The 12,699-nt window shown below is 46.8% G+C and overlaps 1 protein-coding gene across 3 annotated transcripts in view; it reads left to right on the top strand.

Moving 5' to 3' along the window:
* Positions 1 to 12,699, top strand: part of ABHD12B (abhydrolase domain containing 12B) — a 67,492-nt gene that overhangs the window by 7,070 nt on the left and 47,723 nt on the right. For 2 of the 3 annotated variants that reach the window (XM_032871136.1, XM_032871138.1), the window contains exon 1: positions 10,115 to 10,214. The exons of the other annotated variant lie outside the window; for it this stretch is intronic. In XM_032871136.1, coding sequence (XP_032727027.1) covers positions 10,153 to 10,214 — 62 coding nt within the window. In that variant the 5' untranslated portion in view covers positions 10,115 to 10,152. Of the gene's footprint in view, positions 1 to 10,114; positions 10,215 to 12,699 lie in introns of those variants that run through there. 3 annotated transcript variants of the gene reach the window in all.

Raw genomic sequence — 12,699 nt, 5'->3', positions numbered from 1 at the left:
CCACCCATCCCTGAACTGTATCCCACACAGGTGGGGTTCTCTGGGTGCGGGATGTGTCTCCCTCCCTTTGTAACCCAGGACGGGCAGAGAGCCAGAGAGCCGAGAGCAGGGTGGGTGTTTGGAGGCTAAATTGATTAAGGAGAGAATGCAAATCAGAGGACAAAGTGTTAAAGAGCAGCCACTTTGCTCCCGCTCTCCTGACAATTTGCTTTTCAGAGTATCATATGCAGCATGGACTTACCTGACCATTTTTCTGAGAGGTCCTGTCTGTAGTGAGCCCTTCCCTGGCCAATTCTTGGGCCTGATAGCATCATGCTTCTGAAAACGAGGAAAAACCACAGCCTGCTAGAGGGAGGAGGGTAGTGGGATGCAGGCCAGTGGGCTGGGCCACTAGGAAGCCCTTCAGCCTGCTCCTCAGGAAACAGGCATCCAAGGACAGGTTAGGCACTTAATACTCTTTTAGCAAAGGAGACTACAATAGTGGGAGCAAGGATTGAAGCCTAGTTTTAAGAACAGAAGAGAAAAACCGGCTGTGTGAGCCCTGCTTTCCAGCGTGGCAATGACCCTGACTTTGGTCAGAGCGGCAGACCTGTCCTCATTCTTTCCTTTTCAGACATGATGAAATAACAATTGGGGAAAGGCGAAACAACGCAGAAGGGTAGAAAGTAAAAACAAACAAAACCCCCCAGCTGCCTGTTCCCCATAGGCAATCTCTGCTTCTGAGCCGATTTAAAGACCCACCGAGGGAGGCTTGCAGCTGTGTTCTGCCAGGCTCAAAAAAAATCAGAAATGTAAAATTACGCCTCGATTTTTCCAGAGAGGCAGAATGGATGGAAATCGCCCAGAAAGGAGAGCAGGCCTTGGAGTTGGACGCTCTGCGCCGCCGTATGGCTGCCCACCCCGGGACTCAGCGGTTGAGTTCCAGAAAGGCCCAAGCTGGAGCCCGCGGGGGGCGGGGGCGGGGGTGGGGGTGGGGGGACGGGGGAAGGCCCGCCGCCTCAGGGCTGGGCGGGGCAGAGCGGGGATCTGGGAGCGCAGGCGGGAGGAGGGACCTCGGCCCAGGTGCCACCTGCCCCAGCACCCCCTTGACAGCTGCATCTCTTTTGCCACTTGTCGGGGCAGACGCGGGCGAGGGGAAGCGCGGCACCTTCGGGCCAGGCCTTGGGCCCGCTGAAGCCACAGCTGTGCGAGGGGAAAGCCCGGAGCCAGGAGGGCAGCACCCGGCGAGCTTAAAAATTAAACCGGGCCTGACCGCCTAACAAAGGCCTCTTGTGAGGTGCAGCAACTGGGACTGCCCTGGGTGCTCCTTGAGGGAGCTTCTGAGGCCACGGGGTTGGGGGAGAGCCCAGACCCTCCCGGGCCAGGGTGTCAGTCCCAATACCTACTCCCGCCCTGGGGCGGACCAGCCTGCCCCCAGCCAACATCCCCCTCCTTTGCTTCCAGGAGTCTCTGCACCCTCGCCCGTGGATGAAGGATGGATTGGGTGTGGTACCTTTGTTCACGGAATGCCCGGCCTGCGGTGCCCAGTCCGTTTCCAGAAAGGCAGGGAGGAGACCAATCTTCCTCTTTGGGGAGGAAGAGGATTTAAAGGAAAGGAGCCCTTGGAAGCCAATTTGCTCCTCAGAGGGTTCTGCCCAAAGGCGGCCCTTGTTACCTTGTGCCTTCCCGCCACCTCCGCCGAGAAGCTTGCTGTCTGCGCTGGTGGGCTGGGAGCAAATTGATCCGCACCCCGGCCTTCACCTTGGACTAGACAGAAAGATGTTGGAGCTTTAAAATGCTCCAACTCCTCCAACTCCTAAATGGATTAAAAAAGAAAATTGTCCGGGCGCCTGGCTGGCTCACTCAGTAGGACAGCAGGCCACGTTCCAGCTCAGGTTTGTGAGTTCGAGCCCCACGCTGGGTGTGGAGATTACTTAAAATCTTAAAAAAAGAAAATCGTCAGTAGGAAAAACAAAGACATCTGGGAAGTAGGGAAAGTAAGTACTAACGGGGAGCAGAAAACATATGCTAGAACAGTAAATTCTTCTACTGTTTAATTTTAAAGTCTTTTAAATAAAGTGTTTCTGTTTGGGTTTAAATGATTTTAAACAGCTAGCGGGTTTCTCAGTGTCTGGAGTCAAACTTTTCCGGCTCCAAGCTGTTACCATTGTTTATGCTCCTCGTTGGCTCACTGCTGCCTCCTTGTGTCTGAGCTAAAAATCACCACACAGTTTATGGCTTCAGGAATAAATGGTGGAACTACCCCCTCACCAGTCTACTGTCCCATGACAATAAAAAACGGAGAATTAAAGAAATGTTTAATTAAGCCTGTTATTGAGAGCTGTATAACCCAAGTGAGATTTTAAAATTTCGTTTTAGGAGATGTGATTATATCACCTTTTTTCTTTTTCTTCCTTTCTTTTTCAATTCACCATGGCTTTGCTGGAAGGATACATTTAAATTTAATCCTTAGAGGGAGGGGTTATGATTATATTATCAGTGTAAGTCTTACTAATGATACCCCCTTGCAGAGAAACCACATGACTTATTCATTAATGTGCATTATATTTTATTTATACCATTCAATAAAAATCTTATATTCAGGATGGCTGAAAGTTTGCACAGAGTCTCTGATGTGAGATAATTTTGGGGAGATAGCTCAAACAAATGCACATCAAAATGCAACCTCCCTTGTGCTCACCTGCTACCTTTGACTTTAGTGAGCCAGTTGGATCCCCATCTTGATGTGAAAGAGCCTGCCTCTGTGGGTTTGTATTAAGCACCAATTCTTCCTGTTTTTTGCTCATCCATGCAGTTTATTTCCATTGCTTCTTGCTTCTTACAAACTGGGAGCCACACAGAATATCATGTTTTCCTGGATGGAATTTGGAAAATGCCTTCCATCCTGAATAGATCAAGGGGTCACTTGCTTTAGCATAAACATCACCTGCCTGGAGGCAAGGGCCACCTACTCCTAACCCTCATCCCAGATTCTTTCTATACTGCAGGGGCAGCCCTAGTGTCACTTCCCAAAATCACCTGCCATCTGCAACCTTCTGTGGTTCCTGAGTGCTTGTCTGTGGATCTCATGGATTTTTCGCTGCTCAATCCAAAAATAGCTCTAAGGTAGAAGACATGAGCTTTACCTCCTCCAAAGTAATCAAACAAATCTAGTCAAATTTTGAGCCCACATAGGATGCTGTAGCCCCCCGAAGGTAGATTGTCTTCCACCCAATCCCATGTCTCCTCCCAAAAGGACACTGTAAAGGGCACAGTGTGAACGGACAGGTAGTATTACCGAACACTTGAAGTTTGTGTTCCCACCTGGGCGACATTGAACTTGCTCTTCCCTCTGGCCTGAACTCTGTTCTCAAGTCTTGTTATTGAGATCTCAGATAAAATAGCTTCTCTGTGACCTGATTTCATGTTAATAGCACTTATCTGAATATGTATTATGTGCTGGTTTGTAAGAATTTTTTTTTGTCTTCACCCTGTAGAATGTCAGCATCATAAGAAAAGGGAAGTTCTTTGCTTTGGTTAACACTGAATCCCCAGCACTTTGAACAGTACTTAGCCCGTTATGCTCAATAAACGCTTGTAGAATAAATAAAGAATAATGCAAAGTTTCCCTTACTATAATCTTGGCTCTTGAGATCAGGGGCCATATCTTATCATTTCTGGTCTCCTCCACAGTGCCTGGCATGGCATAACACGTGCCGTTGGATTTTTTAAAAATGCTTGTTGAGTGGAGTTGCGTGAGAGAAGCAAATCCTCAGATGGGTCCAAGGCAGAGAGGAAAGGGACCTCACCCTTACAGAGAGCACGGGGGCCATACCAAGCTTGCAGCGTGGCGCTGGGTGGGGAAGGTGAAAATAAGGCAGTGGACCGGCAATTGGCATCTAGACCTTCCAGCACTTTGCCTGTCTTGGGTTCTATTTCTCCATCATCACGCAGTTCAGAATTTTACAGGCGTGAATCAGAGGATGCTGGAGGGGCCTCTAGAGAATGTACAGTGATGGGGACATTGGGATTTTGTGGCGCTGGACTGACTGCTGAACAGATTCAAGTTTTCCAGTCTCTTCATCTTGCAAAAGACTTACAGAACACCTGCTTTGTGCCAGGCATTATGCTCGGACCTGGGGATACCCAAGCTGTTTCCAACTTGATAGGGAATGTCAAACATGCCAAGGATTCCTGATTCATACATTGCAAGACTATGGGATTATATGCTAAACCCTATAGCCCCTCTGGTCACCTCACAATGCTATTCAATGCTCTCCTCTCCCAGAACTGGTGTTTGCTAAGTAAGTAGTGATTGCTTCATTGGGAGGGCTCCTTTGGGAGCTGCTACCCTTTTTGACACTTAGTAGGCAGGAGAGGGAAGAGCATCCCCTGCCCCCACCCCCAGGCATTCCTTTGTCTCTCACGCTGCAGGGAAGGAAGAGAGTCTCCTGTGATATCAATTTTTCATTCCTTTTGGTTGGTGATGAAATAGAAGAGATCAGCCCCATGGCCTCCTCTGTATATCTATGTGTGTGTTCGTAGGTATTAGTCACTAAACTTCTACGTTAGTCTATAAGCCATATTGCTAATGGTTGCATTTTTAAATGAATGCATGCAAATCGGACTAGGAGCTGGACAAAGACAGTATCAAATACATTCGTTAATAAATAATATCAATGCCGTGCATTTGCCGGCTGAAAATTTTTTTAACTTCAAAGGAGAGCTTTCATATCTATGATCTCATCTCACACTACATATGATTATTTTAAAAGCCCTCTCTAGGGACAGGTTGTTCCATGCTTGCAAAGCCAGGCCGGCTGAGGATAATGAAGCCCCGCCTCGGGCTACCCAACATCCCTCCTCAGGGCAGTCTCGCGCTGCGCAGGCGCCTATGGTCCCGTGAGGTCTCTCCTGGCTGGTTTAAAAACTAAAGGCAAAGATGAAAAAGTACACTAATTTCAAGCTGCGCTGGGAGCGCACAGACGCTCGGGGCATGAACAGGAGGACTAAGGAAATGAGGCTACTTTGAGGACTGACTTTGGAGACTGTACAAACAATGAGAAATAGATGACTTCAAACTCCTGTCAGGCATCCAGAAAGCCCGGAGTTGGAAATCTCTGCTCTCCTGGGATTGCAAAGCCAGTTCCTGTTTACTCTATCTATAGCTGGGACTTTTTTCCTGTCTTCCACAATTTCTCCAGGAGTGTGCCTTCATTTTCAGGAAGATGAATGTATTTTCACCTAATCATTCAGCTTTTCCTGTTAGGTTTCCTTGGGAATGAAAACCCTATGTCATTGTTTTCCTCAGGCTGGGCCTTGGTTATGGAAGTGCCCTTCTCTGAATCTGTTAGAGGCACATTTAAAAAATAACTCCAGTAGAAGTTAAAAAAAAAAAAAAATCCCTGCCAGTGAGAATCTCCCCCAGTGCTGTTTGTTTGTCCTAATACCAACCCATGGTGTTTCCATTTCACAAAAATTCTGGCCATGTCAGCTTCCGTGGAGTGGACACTGTAAAGATTGCTTCAGAATCGCCCACCTGGCTATCTGATGGGATGACTGGCACTGTGGGTGGCGGTGGATTCTTCCGCCCCCATGACTCACCAAGGAGAAATAACTAACCTGTGATTAACTATTTGGATTCCTGTATTTTCAAGGGCAAGTGGAAGGACTCGTCACCCAGTTTCTAACCACCAGTGGGTCCCACCATGTTGCCAACACAGCCCTGCTCCCTGGGGCCCGCTTTGATACAGGGTATCGGGCTGCTGATAGCATGTGTCCTTTGAGAATTACTCTCACTTTGTCTGCTCTTCTGAATGAGTGTGGCCTCTGCATGCAGTAGGAACTCAATAACTACTGAATGAATGCTGCTGAACATCTATCATTTGGTCTCTGTGGGGAGCGTGGGTGTCTCTGTTTCCTCTATGTAAAATGAGAGAGTTGGCAAGTGATTGCTTATATTTCTTCCAGTTTTAACATCTTCCAAGGCCTTTTGGATAGCCATTTTAAATTACCACCCATTATGAAAGCAGTTTCCAAGCAACAGAACAGTACTTCCCCAACTCCTTGCCTGACCTCTTCAGCCCACAAAGCTGCTGTTCCCTGAGACTGCCCCACGATATGATCTGTAATGCATATTTATTTACTTACCTAGTGATAGAGCTCCAGGTCGTTATTCAGCTCTTCCTCGGTGTGGGTCCTGTGCCTGCAATTAAAGTGTAAGCCTCCTAAGCCAGATAATATCTAAAATGAGCTCAGTAAATGTTTGTTAAGTGAATGAATATTACAATAAAGAATAATCTTTTTATCTAGAGGGAATTCCAGGCTTAAGGGAAGCAGAAGAATCCAGGGTGAATCCCAGATTTGTGGCTTGGGAAGCTGGTGTGTGATGAGCTGTTCTTCAAGATAGGACAGGTTTGGGGGAAGGAGGAGCAGAGATGAAGTTAGAGAGAAGTGACATTCTATACCTCCTTCTTGAGATTCTCATAGAACGTTGGCCAAGTAACGATTATGAGACATGAGATTCTGGCCAAAGGAATATATTTTATTGTGTTGAGCCCAAAGCTTTCCAAATAGTTGCATGTGGTTTTGGAAACACTGGTGTAACACAAGAAGAGAAGCAGGGCTAGGAAGGAAGCCTACAGAACAAGTCACTTTTAAGGAATGGTGGGAAGAATTTGGAGTAGAGCATCTAGAGAGGGAGGAGTTTAAACCGTGGGGCTTACTCCTTCCTGGCTCAGGGATTCCACAGACACAGGGAAAACCAGAGTCCCATCTCATGCCACGGAACACGGGAGCCCGTGTGCCACGTCTGGGAATGTGCAGGGGGTTCTTGGGAAGACAGAAGGCACTCAAGCCCTTCACTTCCTGTTTCAGCTCTCCCATTGCTCGCTCTTCTCAAAGAAATCACCCCTTTGGCTGAAAGGAAGCTCATATTAACACCCTCAAGTTCAACTCGAGAACAACCACCCACTCTTGTAACTAAAATAAATCAGTCCTTAAATTAGATCTGATATAGGCAAAGACAATACAAAGCTTCAACAGCATATAAAAAATAAATGTTCTGAGTGAGTCACCTCACTCACTGTCTGTCATCTAGGAGTGTCCCTAAACTTCCCTCCAATGTTTCATTTCAACCTCACAAGCATCACTTTTTTTTAAACTCCCTATTTGCATATGGAAAGCTGAGGAGGGGTGAAGACGAGCAAGGGGGTATGTGAGGTGCTCATGATGGTGGGCTTGAACAACAGGATAGCCATTTTGGAAAAGAGTTTAGAAGTTCCTCAAAAAATTAAACCCAAAATTACCATATGACCCAGAAAAGAGTAGGGGGCTTCCTTTTGGAGTGAGGAAAACATTCTAGAATTAAATCCTGAGGATAGATACGCAACTCCATGAATATCCTAAAACCATAGCATCATATACTTCAAAGGGTGAATTTTAAGGTATGTGAATTATGTCTCAATAAAGCTGTGATTCTAAAAAAGAAGAAAATGCAAGGGGGATGAAATCTTTGCTTTCAAGATAAAATTTTCTCTAAATCATATAAAATTGGTGATTTGTGGTTTGCTACTGTTTTGCTCCTCAAATGCTTTACTACCAGTAGTTCGCTTTCCTGACTGTGTGGCAGCTGAGAGACAGGCAGTGTTACCTCCCTTTCCTTTTTTCCAGAATAATTATTTTTTCTTAAGTTTTTATTTAAGTAATCTCTACTCCCCACATGGTTTGGGGCGCTGAGATCAAGAGTTGTATGCTCTTCTGACTGAGGCAGTTGTATGCTCTTCTGACTGAGATCAAGAGTTGTATGCTCTTCTGCCCCTTCAGAATAATTTCTGGGTGGTAGAACTAATCTATCTCTGAGATTTCTTTTTCTACTGGAAATACAAATAACACCCAACTACTGGTTTCTGAAGTATTTCTACCCACAGCTTTGTCTTGACATTTCTACAAAATCATGTAAGACATGTTTGTTTATATAATTTATTTGTACATTTCTTAGGTCACTTTTCCAAAAGTCAGGTATGTTGAGGTATAATTCATGTTCAAACTCACCCTTGAAAGATTACCAATTCTATGAATTTTGGTGAAAGATTACAGACCTATAACCACCACCACATGAGATACAGACCATTTCCATCACCCTAAAATGTTCCCTACTATCCCCACATCCAGGCCCTGTGACCCCCTGACCTGATTTCTGCCCTTAGGGTATGCTTCAATTCCTAGTCTGTGTTCTCATGATTTCTCATGAGATAAATCTCTCTACCAGGCAGGATGCTGCTTTGTACCCAACCTGATAGTTGGCACTTAAAAGTTGCTCAGTAAATAGATGCTGAGTAAATGAATGAATCATTTGTGTTTTAGATTCTGCCAAATCAAATCAGAGACGCTGTTTTCTCATTTTCAGGATGTGCCATTTGAAAAAGGGCTATTAATATTGGGGAAAGCTTTCTCCTAGAGTTCCTAATTTATAGTCTTTTATGTTTTTATTATTTTTAAAAAAGATTTTACTTATGCGTTTGAGAGAGAGACAGAGAGAGCATAAACAGGGGGAGAAGCAGAAGGAGACGGAGAAGCAGATGCCTCACTGAGCAGGGAACCCCACATGGGGCTCTATGTGGAGTTTGATCCCAGGACCTGGAGATCATGACCTGAGCTAAAGGCAGAGGGTTAACCACCTGAGCAACCCAGGGTCCCCAAATAGAGTCTTTAAAAAGGGGGGGGGGCATCGTGATTTCCAACTTCAGAGAACTTGCTGAGCATTTCAAACATTTCATTAGACTTGGGGCTCACAACATTTTGGCTTAACCAGCATGTGGACCTCCACCCTTTCAACCTGAATAAACAGGTGAAGATAGAATCTGAGGCCAGATGCTGCTGCTGCTTCGTCCTGCTCTGATCACTCCGTCTCCACATGGCATGGCCCAGGGTCTCCTCTGGAGCTTCCCTAAACAAGTTCTGTGGGATTCCAGACCCAATTCATGAACAACTCCAGGGGAGGAATCTTGTACCTGCTTGAGTGGGGCCTTTAACGTTCCTCATCATGCAGAGTGTGGCCGTCAGAAAATCTACCTGTTGAGGGCTCATCAGTCAGGCTTAGGTCCCTTCTGTCCTTCCAGATGTGATTCCTCTTCTATCTTGATCTGAATCAGACAATTGACATCCCCAGAGCGATTACAAGAGGCGGTGAACAAGATTCAGCCTTGTCTGACTAGTTATAGGAAATGGCCTAGTCCTTGAAGAGAACTGCCCTTTCTTGAAAGGCCTGGGTGCTTTTCTCCAGACTGGCCTACCAGCCCCAAGCAGGTGGGTTCCTGGGCACTTTCCATGGCTTGGCAGTCCCCCATCAGCCTGCTGCCCCATGGCATGGGCACCACAAAAACATTTTCCCTCTGGGGGAGGTTGCACCTTGCTTCCAAGATGAAGTCTTGATGCTGGTATCAAATTTTAGCTGACGGAGACCTCATTCCCTTCCTTCCTCTTTTGCCCTCCTACTTGGCTGTGTGACTTCCCTGGGTGACATGTAAGCATGTATCTGGGCGAAACGTTTCAAGGTGTGAACTCCTTGATACAGGGTGGGGTTCTGTTCGATGTTGGTAAATAAACCAATGCCAAAAAGGTGTCAGTTTTGGTGTTAATTGTGTAGCTCATAACCCTGTGGAGGGATAAACCATTACTCAACGGCAGGGATGGGGGAGCAGAGAGAGAGAAAGAGAGAGAGGGTGCTGGAGATGGGTAAGCTTCAGAAAAAAGAAAAAATAAAAAGGACAACGAAAAACAAAAAAAAGAAGACGGGTCAAAGTAGAGGAAACCTTATTTTCCTCATGCAGATCTTCGGCGGCTGTGATAGCTGGCTTCTGTTCTATGACTAGCACAGTAAGAAATCTATTTCAGCTCAGCACGCGGGGCGCGCGCGCACACGCACACACATGTGTAAAATAAAGTAGAAAGGAAATCGTGCACAGCTAGCCACAAGCCTGGCACACTGGCGTCTCCGGCACAGATCGGGGTGAGGGGGTGGAGGGCGCCGCGAGCCACCGAACCCCGGCCGCAGCCCGCCTGCAGCCGGGCAGCAGGGCCCCGCGCGGAGGAGGAGGGCGGGCCGGGCGTCCGCGGGGGCGGCTCGGGCTCCAGGCCGCGGCTCCCCGGCGGTGGCTCGACACACGGCGCGGGATGGAGACGGACGGGCAGGACTGTGTGGCCTCTTGGTGGGACATGGTGGTGCGGAACCTGCGGTGAGTGCTCGTGGCCCGCCGCCTGGCGCCCCGTCCGTCCTCCAACCCCATCCACCCGCCCCGAACCCGGGGCAGGGATAGGCAGGGTGCATCAGGGGGCCAGCGGTGGTCCGGGGGCTGGGGCTTCGAAGACCCCAAAGCTCTGGGAGCCCTTTGGGCCTCCTTATCTAGCAAGCCTCTGCCTCCGGAGTCTGAGCTTTCAGGAACTTGGCGTCCTTTGGGGGCTTCTGAAATAGAGATTTCCAGAAAGATGGCTCAGGTTCCTACCCCAAGCCTTGACCTTTTCTGCCTTGACCATTTTACTGAAATTCAGGAGGGATTTTAAAGACCAAAAATAGTAACCTATCTTGTACTCTTTCTTAGATGGCATCCTCTTAGATCAAATGTGTTTCTGTGTAGGTGGAAAAGGATCCTAAGGCCAGGTCCCCCAGGGTAAAGTCTCTTGGATGTATTTAAAGAACATCCCTCCATAATGCTAAAAGTGGATGGTGCATTGAAACCATACCTGTGCCAAGTTCTTACATCCTTTAACTCCGAAATGTCTCTATCAGAGGGTTTTTAAATTTTCTTCCTACCTTTTTTTTTTTTTTTTTTTAAGTAGATTCCACACCCAACCCTGGCCTTGAAATCATGACCCTGAGATCAAGATCGGAGCTGAAATCTAGAGTCAGACACCTAACTGACTGAGTCACCCAGGTGCCCCTCTGGCTCCCATTTTAAATCCTTGGCTTAAAGGGTAATGTTAAACTACCTGAGTTGACCCGCAATATATTGCTGGTCTCATTTGTGTTGAAGCCTGGTATTGGTTAGAGACCCTGGACTCAGAAGACTCAGGTATCTTGTTTTGTTGGAGCAGGAAGGTGTTGGACTTTTGTTCACCTTTCTTCTTTATATTCCTTAGTTTTGTTTCTTGCTGATTACAAAATATCCAAGAGTCCCGTCCAGACCAGGAGACTTCACATTGGAATGTCTGAGTGATGAAGACAAAAACTCAAATTCTCTCTTCTATTCCTTCTGTAGCTCGGGGCAGAGAGCAGAGAGCAGCTTTTGCCTGGCCCAGCAGTGTAGACCCATACCCCTCTTCTGTGTTGGATCTCAACATGAGTCAGAACATCCTGACTGACGGCACATTCATAGGCCTTACCACCTTGATATGGCTGTTCTGGGAAAGCTGGCATGTTCTGCCTTTGTCTTCTGTGCTCCCTCCAGAGTTGATGGCTGATACTTAACATTTATTTGGCGGAGAATCAAACCTACAGTTCATGCTCCTAGAGAACAACCTGCTTTGTTGATAATGGAGTGGGACATGGGGAGTTGGGGACCCTTGCTTACTTGCCTTACTAAAGTGGGCAAAAAATACTAAATGACTAAAAAACAGGTCTCAAGAGATGTTTCCTGAAAGAATAAAATATAAGCACATTTCTTCATCTGAACAGAGAATTACTGCTCTAATTTAAGATACACTGAGGCAGAAGCGCAGACGGAGATCCAGGATCCTGAATCCTTTTGGTTCTTGGAACCAAGTTTGCTTAGGTCCTCAAACATTCACAGCTGCCTGTGGGTCTGGGGCTGCTAGAAGCCCAGGATCTACGGTGATGTGCTTTGTGATTCAGGAGAACAATTCACCAAAACATGTTTTCAGTGATTATTTTTTAATGCGTTGGGGATCTATTTATTTATTTTGCAAAAATTTCATCAGCTGTCATTGCTACTTAAGATAGATGGGCCCGGGGGAAGTCAGTCTTCATTCACCACTGGTTTTCTTCAAACAAGAAACATAGAAAATGTGCTCAGGAAAGAAGCTGGGGGAAGCCAGTGGGCTAGTTCCTTCTTCGTTGCTCCCCATTCACCCCCAAGTCTTTACATTTCTGGATAGCGTTAAGGAAACCCCCACGAGCAGGCTGATAATCTAATTCATTCTTTTCATAGTCCTGGTCATCGCTTACCTTTTGGGCACAAGTTTAGGCCAGGGGACAAAGCCCTGCTCTTGTGGAGCTCACAATTAATTTTCAATTATAATTCAAAAAAGAATATGAAGCCTTTCCCTTCTTCCCCAAAGCTACCAATAAGCATTGCTTCCTTCTCCCTCATGAAAGAAATACACTTTTCTTTCAGTGCTCAGTCCTGTGCTAGACATGGTGCGCTAGAGCCTGGGTGATTCTTTTCAGTGGGAAGCCATGACTCATAGCGGGAGAACCCCCAGAGAATAGTTAAGGGTCAGACTGAGGCCTGATTATAATGAGTGGGAAGGGTGAAAAGAGAGGAAAGGTCACCTCAGGAAGATCTGTGCAGAGAGGCTTTAAGCGAGAAGGGACACTTGAATGGATGGGAAGGAAGGGGGAGGATTTGGTGGAATGGAAAGAAGGGAGGAGACCATAGATGTAACCTAGGTGCTCGGGGGTCAGTACATGTTGGCCAAATGAATGGGCATCTGGGATGGATGTGTGGTGAGTCTTACCGTTTGGGATAGCTGTCTTGCCAAATG

This window comes from Lontra canadensis, unplaced genomic scaffold, assembly GCF_010015895.1.
Source record: "Lontra canadensis isolate GAN:19392208 unplaced genomic scaffold, GSC_riverotter_1.0 scaffold42, whole genome shotgun sequence".
In the NCBI taxonomy this organism is placed as follows: domain Eukaryota; kingdom Metazoa; phylum Chordata; class Mammalia; order Carnivora; family Mustelidae; genus Lontra; species Lontra canadensis.
This window is presented reverse-complemented; position numbering and strand designations above follow the sequence as displayed.